This window comes from Penicillium lagena, assembly GCF_028827675.1.
Source record: "Penicillium lagena strain IBT 129212 chromosome Unknown utg000006l_segment0_segment0, whole genome shotgun sequence".
Taxonomy (NCBI): domain Eukaryota; kingdom Fungi; phylum Ascomycota; class Eurotiomycetes; order Eurotiales; family Aspergillaceae; genus Penicillium; species Penicillium lagena.
In genome coordinates, this window is record NW_026623227.1 from 2866521 (window position 1) to 2881966 (window position 15446).

At 52.4% G+C, this 15446-nt stretch overlaps 7 protein-coding genes across 7 annotated transcripts; 3 read left to right on the top strand and 4 right to left on the bottom strand.

Annotated features, from left to right (window-relative positions):
• Positions 1–63: 63 nt before the first annotated feature.
• Positions 64–2411, top strand: N7510_009311 (Zn(II)2Cys6 transcription factor; the record flags this gene model as incomplete). Its single annotated transcript, XM_056981236.1, has 3 exons — positions 64–313; positions 374–1320; positions 1377–2411. The coding sequence occupies 3 exons, from the start codon at positions 64–66 to the stop codon at positions 2409–2411; spliced, it is 2232 nt and encodes a 743-aa protein (XP_056831445.1).
• A 459-nt stretch (positions 2412–2870) lies between these two features.
• Positions 2871–4487, top strand: N7510_009312 (uncharacterized protein; the record flags this gene model as incomplete). Its single annotated transcript, XM_056981237.1, has 1 exon — positions 2871–4487. One exon carries the CDS (start codon positions 2871–2873, stop codon positions 4485–4487), a length of 1617 nt encoding a protein of 538 aa, XP_056831446.1.
• Positions 4488–4727: 240 nt separating this feature from the next.
• On the bottom strand, positions 4728–5848 carry N7510_009313 (FAD-dependent oxidoreductase; the record flags this gene model as incomplete). Its single annotated transcript, XM_056981238.1, has 3 exons — positions 4728–5477; positions 5537–5648; positions 5715–5848. 3 exons carry the CDS (start codon positions 5846–5848, stop codon positions 4728–4730), a joined length of 996 nt encoding a protein of 331 aa, XP_056831447.1.
• A 406-nt stretch (positions 5849–6254) lies between these two features.
• N7510_009314 (uncharacterized protein) lies at positions 6255–7178 on the bottom strand (the record flags this gene model as incomplete). Its single annotated transcript, XM_056981239.1, has 1 exon — positions 6255–7178. One exon carries the CDS (start codon positions 7176–7178, stop codon positions 6255–6257), a length of 924 nt encoding a protein of 307 aa, XP_056831448.1.
• A 330-nt stretch (positions 7179–7508) lies between these two features.
• Positions 7509–8619, bottom strand: N7510_009315 (uncharacterized protein; the record flags this gene model as incomplete). Its single annotated transcript, XM_056981240.1, has 2 exons — positions 7509–8467; positions 8523–8619. 2 exons carry the CDS (start codon positions 8617–8619, stop codon positions 7509–7511), a joined length of 1056 nt encoding a protein of 351 aa, XP_056831449.1.
• Positions 8620–8714: 95 nt separating this feature from the next.
• Positions 8715–10918, top strand: N7510_009316 (uncharacterized protein; the record flags this gene model as incomplete). Its single annotated transcript, XM_056981241.1, has 7 exons — positions 8715–8769; positions 8829–9634; positions 9798–9844; positions 9892–9971; positions 10030–10118; positions 10565–10639; positions 10712–10918. The coding sequence occupies 7 exons, from the start codon at positions 8715–8717 to the stop codon at positions 10916–10918; spliced, it is 1359 nt and encodes a 452-aa protein (XP_056831450.1).
• Positions 10919–11553: 635 nt separating this feature from the next.
• N7510_009317 (uncharacterized protein) lies at positions 11554–15200 on the bottom strand (the record flags this gene model as incomplete). Its single annotated transcript, XM_056981242.1, has 2 exons — positions 11554–12208; positions 12265–15200. The coding sequence occupies 2 exons, from the start codon at positions 15198–15200 to the stop codon at positions 11554–11556; spliced, it is 3591 nt and encodes a 1196-aa protein (XP_056831451.1).
• Between the last annotated feature and the right edge of the window lie 246 nt (positions 15201–15446).

Below are 15446 nucleotides of genomic sequence, written 5' to 3' on the forward strand. Positions count from 1 at the left end.
GACGGAATCTCCCCCGATTTTGATGCTGGACTACCTGAACTCACCAATTAGTCTACTCCGGCTATGACTCGCCGAACTAAATCTCGTCGAACGCATGGGCTAGGAGCTTGCACGACATGCCGACGTCGACATGTCAAGTGCGATCAGAAACGGCCTTCATGTGAAACATGTCGTTCAATGGGGTTCACTTGTGACGGATTTCCTGATGAGGTGCGGTGGATGCCGGAAAAACGGCATCTTCCTTCGCAAGAACCTCAAAATGAGAAGCGCAGTCATACGAAGAGAAATGGCCTACGACGCCATTTATACAGCGGTACATTATTCTAACTCCTGGTAAACGTTCTGTGTGGACACGTATTGATTCGCACGTTAGAACAATCAAGGATTTCGATGGGCACTTCCCTGAACAGGGGCCTGTTATCGGGATCCGTTGATGCTTCTTTAGAAGAGATTGAAGCAAAATCAGCATCATCGTTTCCTATACAGGGTGATATCAAGATTGGGCCGTTTGCTGTCCTGAATTTGACTTCTGCCTTTGTTGAACCACGGGGCTCATTCGCCAGCAATACTGCAGACAAGGCAACCGAACAATCTCATCCCGAAGCCTCCAGTGATAGACTACATTCAGCTCATCCATCTTTCGCTTCCGAAGAGTTGCTAGGATTCCCAGATGATTCATTACAGTGGTCGGACATCTTTGGTCTCAATGATAACTTGTACGGGATTACGTCCAATTTCTCTTTCGACTCGATGAACTGCCCAAATTTTCCCTCTTCTTCCCGTTGGCTTGTTTCCGAGAGCGAGATGTACAATACATCTTTGGCAATAAATCTGGATTTAACGCATAACATGGGTCACGAGGAACGACAGACACATTGCACAAACATCCTACAGACTACTTCGGACAGCGCGGTAGCCTCAATTGATATTCTCAATGATGCTTCCTTTCTGCTCAAGATTTTTCAAAAGCACGTTGTATCTCAATTTACTATCGTTCCTCTTGGCAAGAAAGCACCGTGGAACATATTGAATCTGCCCGCTGCAATAATAACGCTTGCAGATTTAACAGTCATGGAGTCGCAGGATGTTAGCCATGCCCGACAGGCTAATCTCTTCAGTCTTATTTCATGCTCTGCTATGTACCTGTCTGTTACGCCGGGTGATTCAATCTCGATAACCCACTGGCAGCAAGTTGCCAATCAAGCATATCTTGAGGCCCAGAATCACATGCGCATCTCACTAAGTGAGGAGACAGAAGGTCCAGCTAAAGCCAAGTATAAGGACCAGCTCATGGCAATATGTGCGATGATAGAATCAGCGGTAAGCAATTCCCATGCTCTTTTCTCATCTGAGACGACGAAAATTAATCTATGAAGATCTTCCTCGGTCAACACCAAGCCGTGCGATGCTATATGATCGATGCTGAACGACTTCTGCGGCTGCGCGGAGTAGTCAAAAGCAAGACATCGCACAAGGCTCGCCTACTAATAAATGTCTACTCGTGGCTGCGCATCGTGGGTGAAAGCACCTATATTCTCCACGACTTTGGCCCTTCAAACTTATTCATCGATTCTCTAAGTCACCAAATTCGGACCTGTGGACCACCCAGGAGACTTGATGGTCGTTCATCGACGACGGGGCATAATGTCCGTCTAGACGATTTTCTCGACCTAGAGCATTCGGATGACGACCTTAACATCGACGAGCCAAAGGACCAGAACAGGGATATCCCCGATATTCACCTCCATGACTCGAGAAAATCCGAGCACACTCTTTCAAAACAAGCCTATGGCCTCTCGGAGACTTGGCTAAGCTTAGTCTCCCAAACTATCCGGTTGGCCAACGTTTTAGAAAAAATGAACGCCGCACAAGGCACCGAAATGCAGATAGACTCCAAGATCTGGAATTTTTTGCAAAAACGGAGTAATCGCCTCGAAAATGTGATCCACTCTTACGGTATTCGGAACAATGATCTTGATCCATCAGAAGCACCGTTATCGCCTTACTCCCATGTTCTGCGAGCTTTTAACTCTGCACTGGTGATTCTCTTCTACAGGCGAGTTCGAAGAGTGCACCCAGGAATTTTACAAGGCCATGTTGACGGTATTATTACTGCTCTAACGTCCTTGCATGCTATGTTACCAGAGGTGGAACACACTGGTCCTGGGACACTATGGCCAATTTTCCTAGCTGGTTGCGAGGCCATGACAAATGAAAGACGGTGTGCTATATTAAAGCTAGTGAAACGATCACAGGAAAGATGCGGTCTTGCCCCTGTCAAGATTGCGGAAGATACCATGACTGCTTTATGGAAAAGACAGGACGAGCATTTGGTGGCCAATCGTCGTGAGCCCTTCCCGACCTGGATGGATATTCTGAAGGAACAAAAAACTTGGCCTTTATTTTGTTGACTTCAAAGCCTCGATATCAAGATGTTTCCTCTTCATGTTTGCTGGTAGGAATCGTTTAATAAAGCCAGTAGTCAAGTTTCAGAAAGAGAGAGAAAGGTTTGTCTTTTCCCTATGAGGCAGGTCGCTATCCACAAGAGAGGGAGATGCTTATCAAGTATAGATCCGCTAACTTATCAGGAAGCTTGTTCCGCGAGCCATGCAAGTCGTCCCGGATAGCCTCCTGGACATTCCCGGACAGACCAATAGCAAACGCTCTAGCCTTGCTTAGTGGCCCACTAGCCAACTATTCCCCGCGACAAAACCCTATTACTTGGTTGGCCTGGGGATATTATAAGTAGAATCATATAGGAACAGTTGAAGCACCTCAAACAACACCTATTACATGTCACAATTCTTCCAGCTGTTCCACGACTCTTTCCGGATACCTTTTCTTGTCTTTTCCTTCGGTGGCCTTCAGCAATGGACGAGAAAATGAAGGATCCCTCGGAAGCAGAAAATGCCCTTACAGAGGAAAAGGGCGATATCGTCCCGTTTCGAAGGGATACCACTCAGAGAGGCCTCAAATCCCGACATGCTCAGATGATAGCCCTTGGCGGAACAATTGGCACAGCCCTCTTTGTAGGATCGGGTCAATCTCTGCACATGGGTGGTCCAATCTTCTTAGTCGCGGCCTATATCTTCCTCACGCTGTTGGTGTTCGGTATCGTCACAGCAACGACCGAAATGTCATCTTACCTACCGGTTCCGGGATGTTCGATGGCCTATTACGCGTCCCGCTTCCACTCCAGTAGCTTAGGATTTGCCCTAGGCTGGCTTTATTGTTATGTTTTTGTTATCGAAGTACCTGCGGAGATCACCGCAGCTACTCTCATCGTCCAGTATTGGCACCCTGGGGTGCATGTTGCGATCTGGATTTCTATCTTTCTGGTCCTAATGGTCGCCCTCAATTGCTTTCCGGTCAAAGTTTACGGTGAAACCGAGTTCTGGTTTGCATCTGTCAAGGTAATGGGTATCATCGGCTTGCTTATTATGGCGGTGGTACTTATTTTGGGCGGCGGACCAAAGCATGAACGGCTGGGATTCCATTATTGGACACATCCAAGTCCTGTGAATGAGTATATCACGACTGGAGATTCCGGTAGACTCTGCGCATTTATATCTACTACCTGCTTCTCGATGTTTGCTTTCGCATTCGCCCCCGAATTGCTGGTCGTGACCGGCGGAGAGATGCAGAATCCTCGCCAGAACCTCCCGAAAGCGGGGATCCGCTACTTTTATCGTCTTGTTATCTTTTACGTGCTCGGTGCTATTGCTATCAGCATGATTATCCCAAGCAACAACCCCCAGCTGTTAGGGGGTGGATCTGGTGCTGGCGCTTCTCCCTGGGCAATCGCTGCTCGAATCGCCGGCATCAAAGCTCTTGATTCCATTATAAACGCAATTATTCTGATTTCTGCCCTCTCGTCGGGAAATTCATTCCTGTATCTGGCAAGCCGTTCCCTATATTCGTTGGCCTTGGCAGAAAACGCGCCTCGGCTTTTCACAAAGTGCACGAAATCCGGGGTTCCATATAATGCAGTCGCTGTTTGTTCGGCCCTGTCAGGCCTTGCATATCTCAACATTTCCAACACGGGAGCGATAGTCTTCAACTGGTTCGTGAATCTCATCAATACTGGCGGATTTCAGAGTTGGATTTGTGTGTGCATCGTCTACCTCCGTTTCCGCAAGGCGACTGCTGTGCAAGAAGTGTCTGACTTTCCATTTCGATCGCGGTTTCAGCCGTATGTGTCATACATTTGTGGAGTATGTTTTACTTTGCTTCTACTTCTTAACGGCTACGCTAGCTTCCTAAGCGGCCAGTGGAATATTTCCAACTTCTTAACTGCCTACATTGGTATTCCCATCTTCTTGGCTCTTTACTTGGGACATCGTCTCTTTGTCAGATCCGAGCCCTGGGTTCGTCATGAGGAGGAAGTGGACTTGGTCTCAGGATTACCAGAGATCCTCGCTAGCGAGACGCCTGAGCAAAGGTCGGCAGTAAGATGGTACCAATTTTGGAGAGTGCTGTACGAGTAGGAGCTGAAGTTTAATTCCTGGATGATTGAAAGCACTGAATTGATAAGTCCGTCTATGATATACATTTTGATCCTTCGTATGCCATCAAAATGCGCGAGTCCTGTATTTTGGTAGATCAAGGTCAGCCAAGGACTTTGCGCATGTCGATATTTGAGGTTAGACAGTGTGTCGTAGTATTGGAATCTTGGCATTCAAAAGCCGTACCTTTTCAATTGGGTTTTTAGTCCCTCAATTCTGTCTTTAAAGATGACTTCTATGCATATTTTTGCCTTGGGCCAACGATTTCACCAAATCCCGAACTTTCAAGGCCACCCCATAGCTGTACACATATCCAAGGCTGCCGAACCCATATGCGTGCACCACCTTCCCCTCTCCTTCAAGGCGATATCCCCCCTTTCTCCCGGGTCGAAAAGCGACAATGTTTTGGATATTGTCTGTCTTCAAGTCCACAGAATCAAAACTCCCCGGGGAAAGTTTCTTCGTTCTTTCAAGAATATCAGGTCGCAAATCCTCGTCTACATTGCGCGCTAAATTCCCTTCCTGACTCACCCCACCCAAGATCGCACCTCCCGTATACATTCGCGGAATAACATAAGTGTATTGCGATCCTTGAAGCATCATGAGCTCATCGAAGTCGGTTTCCACGAACATTGTTTGTCCGCGAATAGCTACCACATCGTTGTCGCCTGCAAGATGAAAAGCACCGAGACCGGATGCATGAACAACGATGCCGCATCCCGTAATCTTCTTGGCTTCTTCAATGGATTTGAGTTCTTTGCGAATAAACCGTACCCCACGAGCCTCCAACTCTTTCTTGATCCAGGGAAGGAATACTGCGGGATTGAGTGTCATGGTATGAAAAGTGAACCCTACGGTTGCACCTCCCGGAAGTTCGCCTGTAGGGATTCGGCGATAGTGCGGCACAAGATACTTGTACCAAATACTCGAATCGTCCGCTCGATCATCGTAAAACTCGGTTGCTTTGACCACCTAGTTAATTGGGTCTATAGTCAGCGAGATGAATGAGAGATATTTGGGATTATTATTACTTGGACCCCACTAGTAGGATCTCGGTGTGCCAGAGCCCAGTAATACTTGAAGGTGTCCACCTGGAGGGAATGCCCTTTCGCATCTGGGTGAGGGAGTATGGCCGCCCCTGCCCTGTCGAGTCACAAGTTAGCTTCCGATTTATTGTCCTGCAACTAGTGGCTGGGAGACACAACGTACCAAGGGCTCGCCCAGTCCTGGGTCTCGTCTCCCGGTAAGTCGCGTGCAATAATAGTCACTGCGTACCCAGCTTCGGTAAGAGTGAGAGCCGATAGAAGGCCGATAATACCGGAGCCAATAATCACCACGTCCATTATAGGGTATAAAGTGCGTCGTATTTCTCACGTAGTCTTCGCATCGTGACGAGGGAGAAACCACCTTATAACTACCTCTCACGCATCAAATGACATGTCGTCTACTTGTGGGGCGGAACTCCCTTCCCCTTCGACGTACCCAATGACTTGAGAATAATTGATCAATCATAGAATAGTAAATTGGCCACGCATAATTTGTGATTGGAAGGTTCGGAACTACTTGCCTTCGATGCGCTCTCTCTGTTACTCTTGAGGCACATCGTGAGCCGTCTAGTCTATTTCCAACCGGACATGAACGGAAGAGACTAAATATACAATCTATATTTCAATGTTATAATAAAGTCGGGTATCAATCGGAAGATATATACAATGAATATTCAAAATGAATTCCCGATCATCCCTCAACTCACTCCGCCAAATTCGCCAGCGCAGCACTAACCAGACTCTTCCGTCTCAGACCATGCTCGCTGCGCTTAGACGGACCCGCACTCTGACTTTTCTCAACCCGGTTCGCCTGAGGCTGCAAGACCCCAGCAGAACTGCTCTTCCGCCGAGCATGGGAAGTCGCAGTCCCTGGTCCCGAAGCAGAGACGGGAGACTCTGGGCCGAATCTGCTGCGCACTGAAGTGGTCGTTCGTCGACGTGTCGGGGACCGCGGGGGCAGGGAGCTGGGATGGTAACCTTCGTCTCCACCGGGGCAGTTGTCGTCGTCTTCGTCGGCTAGCACTGTTCGGCGAATGGCGTCCATTTCCGCGGAACTGCATTGTAGCCGAGCGATGCGCTGCCGCTGAATCCGCACGTTCAGTTGATCGGGTAATCCGGTGCCACCACCACTTGGTGACCGGTCTGCTGCTCTCCTGCCTTGATCCCGAGAGTCCTGGGGCATAGATGTGGGACTCACGCTGGACGATAGAGGCGAAGACAGGTGATCACTCATCCCGAGCCCTTCTTCGTCGTGGTCCGTATCTGGCGGCGTGAGGACGTACCCTGCGAACCTTGACCCCGGCAGTGCTGCAGAGCCAGGGGGGGAGTCATGGGAGTGTTGTGCAGGGTGAAGGCTATGTTCATGCAGTTTCTGGGTCAAGGTCGAGATAGACAATCTCTTTGGCTCATAAGGAAATGGCACAGAGGTCGGGGCAGGCGGAGAACGGATGTAGGAGTTGCGAGAGCGAGACCCTGTTCGAAACCGATGAGACTGCGGCGATGGACATCGCGAGGAGAGCGGCGAGACCAGCGTGCTGTCGCAGTCTAGCATGATCCGGTCATCGGCGTCCACTGTGAGTCGTGGCGGGCGCGACGACGGCGACGTAAAGGAGAAGTCCTCGAACATGGTGGTGGTGAATGGGGAGGGGGCCAGATCAGCGCGGGCGGCTGGGGGCAAATGAGGCAGGAAGGAGGATTCTATGCTGGTGTCTGTGCAAGATTTTGCATGAAGATCGAGAGGCCCAACTCCGCTCTGTCTGTTCCTGGTTTTCCTTCGTTTCGACTATTATTTATTACCGACGGGGAATTCGCCTCCTGCGAAAAAACCAAACTTTGGGTTCCAGCGAATGAGGGAGGCGAACCACGTGACCGGCCAAGTATAGCCCGATCTATACAGCTGAAATGAAGGTCAAAATGGATTATGATTACGATTATTTCTGATGGATGCTATGACGATTTACTCCTTCCTTCCACAAACATCCTCAAATACCCCGAGCGTATGCTCCCACACTGTCTTCCGGGTCCCATCACTGCGATACCCATTCAAGATCTTCTGGTTCCCAGTCACGGAGCCATCCCATGAGAGCAGATACGCCCCCGAACCTTTAGTCCCGTCAGACCCACTCACGGCATCATCAGCCTTGCGATCTCGCGAGGGATAGGTCGAGCTGGTAGCCGCGTAGAGATGTCTCTCGCCGCTCTGATCCAGGGGAACCAACCACGGCCTCAACAGGAAAGCAAGAGCATTCGAGCCGAACCGGCCTAGCATGTTATTAAGCAGGCCCGTGTTCACTCCACCGGGGTATGCATGGATGAAAGACGTGGCTGGGTGCGACGCCGCCAGCTCCTCCATGGCTAGGGAGTTCATGGTGGTGGCGTGGTTGGCGCAGTTGCCAAGCGAGTAGTTGTGCTTCAGCGTCAAGTCATCCAACCGCAGTTTTGCCTCGTGGCCGGCACTTAGCACGGAGATCGTGCGAGAGAGTTGATTCGAGGTGCCCGCGTTGGTCAACTGCGGCAACAAATTGACCAGGAATCGCATGCGCGCATAGTAGTGAAGACTCAGCTTCTTGTCCAGGCCTTCGTCGGTTTCTAGGGATGGATTAGCGAGGGGATTTACCTCCAAGAAAGCAGACATACCGTCGCGGCCTTTGGTCGTCATAATGCCCGGGCTCATAAACAACAGATTGACCTTGTCCTCCTTGGATTGGATGGTCTTGCAGGCTTCGTCCACGTCGTGCAGGCGCGACACGTCGCACTTGATGAAGCTGGCTTGGCTATCACGGTTCAGCTGGCGCAGTTCCTCGATGATCTGGGATGCTTGGCTCTCATTGCGTCCGATAAGATAGACACGCGGGGAGAGAGTGTGTTTCACAAAGGCCCGGGCTGTGGTTTCGCCGATGCCACTGGTGCCGCCGACTAGAATCCGGAGTCAGCATGTAGAGAAGGGATGGATCGATGTTCACAGTCGTACCGAAGACGGCCACCAGGTTGGGCCCCAAGTCCTTCAGGGCTGAGTTATGTTTGCGCACGATATCAAGACCGACCATTGTACTGGGTTTGATCTTCATACTGAGAGCGGCGAGGGGCTTATATAGTGGCGGGTCCCTGCGGAGTTGCGGAGTTAACCCTGTCATCTTCCTTTTCCTTCCACCACGTCACCACCATGGCTGCCTTCCTGAAGAAACCCCTGAAACTGGCCCTGGTGCAGTTGGCATCGGGTATGTCGTGAACCCCTGCGCCATCCCATCTTTTCACAACCAACTAACGCAATCTCCAGGCGCCGATAAGGCCGCCAACCTCACCCATGCCCGTGGCAAGGTTCTCGAGGCCGCCAAAGCAGGCGCAGGTCTGATTGTCCTGCCCGAGTGCTTCAACTCCCCCTACGGCACCGCACACTTCCCCAAATACGCCGAGACTCTGCTCCCCTCCCCGCCCACGAAGGAACAGTCCCCCTCCTTCCACGCCCTGTCCGCGATCGCCGCCGAGGCCAACGCATACTTGGTCGGTGGCAGTATCCCAGAACTGGAACCCACCACCAAGACTTACTACAACACCTCGCTGGTCTTCTCGCCGTCGGGAGCCTTGATCGGCACCCACCGCAAGACGCACCTCTTCGACATTGATATCCCCGGCAAGATCGCCTTCAAGGAGAGCGATGTGCTCTCCCCAGGCAACCAGCTGACCATCCTCGACCTTCCGGAATATGGCAAAGTCGGGCTGGCCATCTGCTACGATATCCGCTTCCCGGAGGCGGCCATGATCGCTGCGCGCAAGGGCGCTTTCCTGCTCCTCTACCCGGGCGCTTTCAATACCACTACAGGTCCGCTGCACTGGGAATTACTCGGTCGGGCACGCGCGGTCGATAACCAGACCTATGTGGCCATGTGCAGTCCCGCGCGCGACATGGAGGCGGACTACCATGCCTATGGGCACAGCTTGGTCGCCGATCCTGGTGCCCATATCCTAAGCATGGCGAACGAGAAGGAGACCATTGTATATGCGGATCTGGATAACGAGACGATCAAGAATATCCGGTCGAGCATCCCGATCTATACACAGCGCCGGTTTGATCTGTATCCGGATGTGAGTGGGGAGAATTAGAATCATGACGACCCTCTTGTACATACAGTGATTGCATGAACCTAGAGTGGGGGTTTAACAAAAGCCCCTTCAGCCCAAGGGATTTGTTCCATCTAATTCTCTGAAGCCAGGGTGTCTGTAGTTCGTGAGTTAATTAGTTAGTTAGTTGACCTGGGCCCAGTTGGGCGGTTATCTGCCTGAGGCACCAAATGCGTCACGTGTATTCTCACCAATCAGATCCCGTCCCCACACTAAGCGAGCCACACTCTCAATTTCGAAAAATCGCACTTCCGCTTCGACACCGACCACCTCTCGCCCACCGTCGACACCCCCCATTCCAGTCAGTCACCTCATATCCGCCTCGTTTTCTTTTTGTACACCCTGCTAATTTCCAGCAGAGATGTCCAACGTCAAGACCGGCAAGAAGACCCGCTCGGCCATCGCCGACGTGGTGTCGCGCGAGTACACCATCAACCTGCACAAGCGGGTACGTTGATCCCCTTTCCTGTCCCCTAACATCTGCGCCGGCGATGAACTCGTCGTGATCTGGAGGAACCAATGGACAGAGAACAACTTCTGGAGATTCCGGAGTTTGTGTGTGGGAAGGTTGTTCATGATTCCGTCATGGAGAACCTTGCCCTGATCAGAACTTGCTTGCAAGACCTGTTGTTGTATCCTGTTGGGATTTCCCGCACGGAGACTCTACTCGTCTTGTCTTTGGCATTTTCTCTCGCCGAATTGTCGACTGGTTGCTGAACCTACGCAACCACACACCCACGCACACAAACACACAAACCCGGAACCCCCAAAGAAGAAATTAGTTTGATGAAGTCCACCTCTACGGCCACGACACACACCCATCACGAGCAGAACAATCACCACTCAATGGCATTCGGACGGAAGACTAATTACGCCTTCTTCGCGGGAATATAGTGCCACGGCGTCAGCTTCAAGAAGCGCGCTCCCCGCGCCATCAAGGAGATCCGCGCCTTTGCCGAGCAGGCCATGGTAAGACAGATCACTCTCGTTCTTTTCCCCTCCTACAGTCTTTTCCTAATTTTATTTTTTCTGGTTGTGTAGGGCACCAAGGACGTCCGCCTCGACCCCCAGCTGAACAAGAAGGTCTGGGAGGCCGGCATCAAGGGTGTTCCCTTCCGTCTGCGCGTGCGCATCTCCCGCAAGCGTAACGACGAGGAGGGCGCCGTGGAGCGTCTGTACTCGCACGTCCAGGCTGTCAACGTCAAGAACCCCAAGGGTCTGCACACTGCCACCGTTGACGATGCGTAAATCTCTTCATGTCATGTCCTGTCCTGTCTTGAAGCATCGCATCTATGATTACGTTGGGGTTTTTTTGTCTGGTCGGGGACTTCTTTCAAAATAAAAATACCTTTTTTTCTCACTAATCTTATCTTCTTGGGGATTATTTACTGTAGGGGGCTTGGGTGCTTGTAGTTCCAGTAAAATCCGTTGAACGGAACTGCCATTCCCTAGCTAAAGTACAACGGTGCATTCACTTGGCTGGCTCAGGGCGACGAGCCCGGTTACGGCCAAGAGAATGCAGACAGAAAATGGGAATGACAGAAAGCAACGACAAAAGAAAAACATCTTCGCGGAGCCCATCGAGCCCAAGCAGACCCAGGACAGAAATCCGGGTCCGCTGGACTCGAGGGCCTCTCGAAGTACAGGAAATGAAAAAGCAAGCAAACGCAATGCCAGTATGCTCGTACAAATACATGCCCCCCTGACTCCAAACAATGACTTCCAACAATAAATGTAACGTGCGAAGCTCCTGGGGGGCACCAGGGGCGCCGCACTGATGAGAGAATTTTGATGGTTTGACAAACCGAAATAGACCGACAGATTGCATGCAAAATCATTGAAGCCGAAGCTTCATGGTGATATGATGGTGATTGTAAATGTGATTAGTTTTTGATCTCTTCGATCTTGGAGAAGAGCTCATTGACGTTGTCGGGCTTCGCCCGGATGGCCCAGTGCTCGGGCGGCTTGTTGTGGTGCGGCACCATCAATTGCACGCTGCTGCCGGCCTTGGAATAGGCGTAGTCACGCTTCAGGTGAGTGTTGAGGATAATGTTGCCGCCCGGGTCGGCACGGATCACAACACGAGCAGCATGGGTCTCTCGGTGGACGAGAAGACGGCAGATTCCGGTGCCCTGGGATTTCCAGCTACCGTCTCGCTTAAAAGCACGAGCGCGGCATTCGTAGACAGCATCTTCTTCTTCCTCACCAGCCTTGGCATTCGTGAGATTGAAGATAGCACCGGACTCACCTTCCTCCTCGTCGCCCGTGACGTCCGCGGACGTGACATTCTCGGTCGAAGGAAGCGATTCAGCAGCGAACTTGATCGGGGTGTTTGGCTTCCAGGTTTGATCGGCAGTCTGGGAAGCGCCGAAAAGTGGAGTGCTGGTACCCGAAGTGTTGACACCGGTAAACAGGGAGCTGGCAGTATTGTTGGTGGTGGCATTTCCGCCCATCGAAACACCAAATGGGTTAGGCGAGCTCGTCGCAGAACGACCAGGAGTCTGAACTCGATCAAAAAGACTGCGACCTGCGGCAGCGCTAGGGGTGGAAGAGAGGTGTCCAGGCTTGACTTGCTGGTGGCACCATCAGAGGACTTCGTGGTTCGCTTGAATGGGCGATCATCTTCCGCTTCTCCATCTTCGGCAGAGGGCCGCCGCTTGGGGGTCTTGCGTATGGCTTCGTGGATGTCATCGCCAGAGGAAGACTCGCCGTCATCCTTGTCAGAGGTCTGTGGGGTTCCAGAAAGGCTGCCGAAGATGTTTTGCGAGTTGGGAAGCGGCTGGTTGGCAGATGCGAAAATCGAAGTAGCCGGGCTCGCTGCGCGGGAGCTGGCGTTGCTGATCACGCTAGCTTCATTGGAGCTACCAATCTTGCTTGCCTCATCAGGCTTGCCAAACAATGGCGTGGCGGCAGGACTCGGAGCACTAGACTGTTTGGCAGCTTCGGTTGAAGCCGCCGGTTCGTCGACGTCGTCGACAAATATGAATCCTTTGCCGGGAACAAACTTCGTCTTCTTCTTTGATGCCGCTTCAATCTTTTCGCGCTTCTCGCGCTGTCTCTCGGCGTCCTTGCGTTCCCACTCCTCCTCATCGTCTTCGTCAGAATCAAAATCTTCAGCCTTGCGTTTGGCCTTTTCTTCGGCCGCAGTCTTCTCTGCCTGTTTCTTGAATTGCGCCATGAAATCCGTGCCAGATGCACCATTTCCGAATTTCGGGATTGCAAGCGCTGGTGCAGGTGTTGTAGCACCTGAAGGTTGCGATGGATCTGCATTGGCGGTAGATGCGGACGTGCTCGCATTCGATGCAGCCTTGGCAAACATGTTGTTCTCAAATTTCGGAGGAGCCACCGCAGGACCGGCAGGGCTCGGAGTACTCGCCGACTGTACAGGTGCAAGAGCGGGCGGTTTGCTTGAATCTGACTTCGGGGCGGAGAAGGAGTTTGCGAAAACGTTGGCAGTAGAGGTATCATCCTGGGCACTAGCAACAGGGCCATTTGTCGCGGTAGCTTCCGCTCCGGAAATGTTGGGGAAGACAGGCACACCCAAGGTCTCACGGACTTGCAAGTAGTACATGATGAGTGAATCAAAATCATCCGTGGCATTGCGTTTGCTGACTCCCTGTTTGAACGACTCGTTCAGGGTGCGCAGTTGCAAGAGCAACTCGGCATCTTCAGCTTGTTCTTCGTTCATGCTGGAAGGCAACTGAGGCTTTGACAGCTGGAAAGATGGAGCGGGTGGAGCGGGTGGAGCAGCTGGAACGGCAGGCGCCGATGTTTCTTTGGCTGCAGGGACTGTAGGAGCGGCAGGTTTGGCACCAAATAGGTTGCCAAATGGCTGCTGGTTCTGAGATGCTGCCTGTGCTGTAGCGGGCTTCGGTGCAAACAAGTTTTTCGGGGCCGATTGGGCCGGCGGCTGCGTGGCCTGAGGTGCGGAGGTTCCTCCTCCCATGAGGTTGGCGAAGGGGTTCTGTCCCGTAGCTGGCTTGGGTGCGAAAATGTTGCTAGGTGCAGGCTGAGTGGAGGCTTCTGAGGCTTTGGATGTCGTTGCGCCAGCAAACATATTGCTAGAGGCAGGCTGAGTGGAGGCTTCTGAGGCCTTGGATGTCGTTGCGCCAGCAAACATATTGCTAGAGGCAGGCTGAGTGGAGGCTTCTGAGGCCTTGGATGCCGTAGCGCCAGCAAATATATTGCTTGGGGGAGGCTGAGTGGAGGCTTCTGAGGCCTTGGATGCCGTAGCGCCAGCGAACATGTTGCTAGGGGCAGGCTGAGTGGAGGGCTCCGGAGCCTTGGATGCGCCGGGAGCGCCGGCGAAAATGTTTCCAAATGGATTGCTCTCTGCGGGCTTAGCAGGAGCCGACTCAGCGGCTGGCTTTGGAGCAAAGATATTGGAAGGAGAAGGCAGAGCGGACTGCTGGGACTCAGAAGTCTTTGCGGTCGTGGGAGCAGAACCGAAGAGAGAAGAACCAAATGGCTTGGCCTGCGCAGGCTGGGATGGAGCTTGTTCAGTAGTTGTCTTCGGTGCGAAAACATTGTTGGCCGTAGGCTGAGACGGCTCTGAGACCTTGGGCGCGGCAGCGGCAGGACCGAAGAGGTTCTTGAGTGGCGGCGTCTCGGCTGGCTTTGCGGTCGTGGAAGCAACATTAAGGCTCGTGAATGGGTTGGCAGCAGGAGCCGATGGAACGGAAGGTGTCAAGCTGGGAGTACTCGTGGCACCGAAGAGATTTCGATTCTGGAAACCGGGTGCAGAAGCTGGAGCACTAGCTTTGGGCTTGGCATCGGGTGAGGTTTGCATGGAATCAATACCAGTGACTGTGGTAGGTGGTTTGCCAAACATGTTGAGAGAAGTCGGAGCACTCGTGGTCTGCGGCGCTCCAAACATGCCAGAGGACTGAGCCGAGGGTTGAGTGACAGGTGGGGCGTTGAAGGGGCTGTTCCCGCCGAAGCTGAACAACCCAGTAGGCTGGGCTGGCTGGGCTGGCTCGGCTGGCTGGCCGCCGGATGTGCCGTTGACATAAGGGTTCTTCACAGCAAAGGAGTTGGTCTGTTGACCGAAGGAAGGAGCGTTGAAGCCAAAACCGCCTTGAGTGGCACCTCCAAATGAGAATGGTGCCGAGCCATCTTGCTGGGGCTGACCGGGAGACGCGTTGCCGTTGGCACCGGGGAAGCTCTGGCTCTGGCCAAAGGTAAAGCCAGTCGGCTGCAGCGATGGGGTGGAGGAGAAAGGATTGCCACCAAAAGTCGGCGCAGGGGCAGAAGAAAAGGCGTTGCCGAAAGACTGGCTGCCAGGTGCAGTGGATGGAGTCATCGCACGCTTTCTGCCGCGAACATCTTTGATTCTGTAATGCGCGGGGGAAGCCCCGAAAAGGTCAGCGTCCGACAACTTGCGTTTCTTGTTCATTTTGGTGGGGGAGGGATCAGGTTCTCTAGAGGTGGGAGAGGAGTCGGGTTCTTCCTTGGCGGGAGAGAGGGAGCGCTGTCGCTTTATCTCCTTCTTGGTGGGGGAATGGAGAGCTCGGCGGAGGTATTTGGACATGAAGGGTAGGAAGACAGGAAAGAGGGTGTGGAAACCAAGAGAAAGCAGAGAAGAAGAAGCCGTGAACAATGGGAGAGAAGTGAATCAATGGGAGAGAAGTGAATCAATGGGAGAGAAGTGAATCAATGGGAGAGAAGTGAATCAATGGGAGAGAAGTGAATCGGGTTGGTTGTCGTTGTGAGAGAAGGAAGGAAGTAGAGAGGCGGGCACGGCAACAAGACACGTCCCAAATAGGAAGGTTAGGGT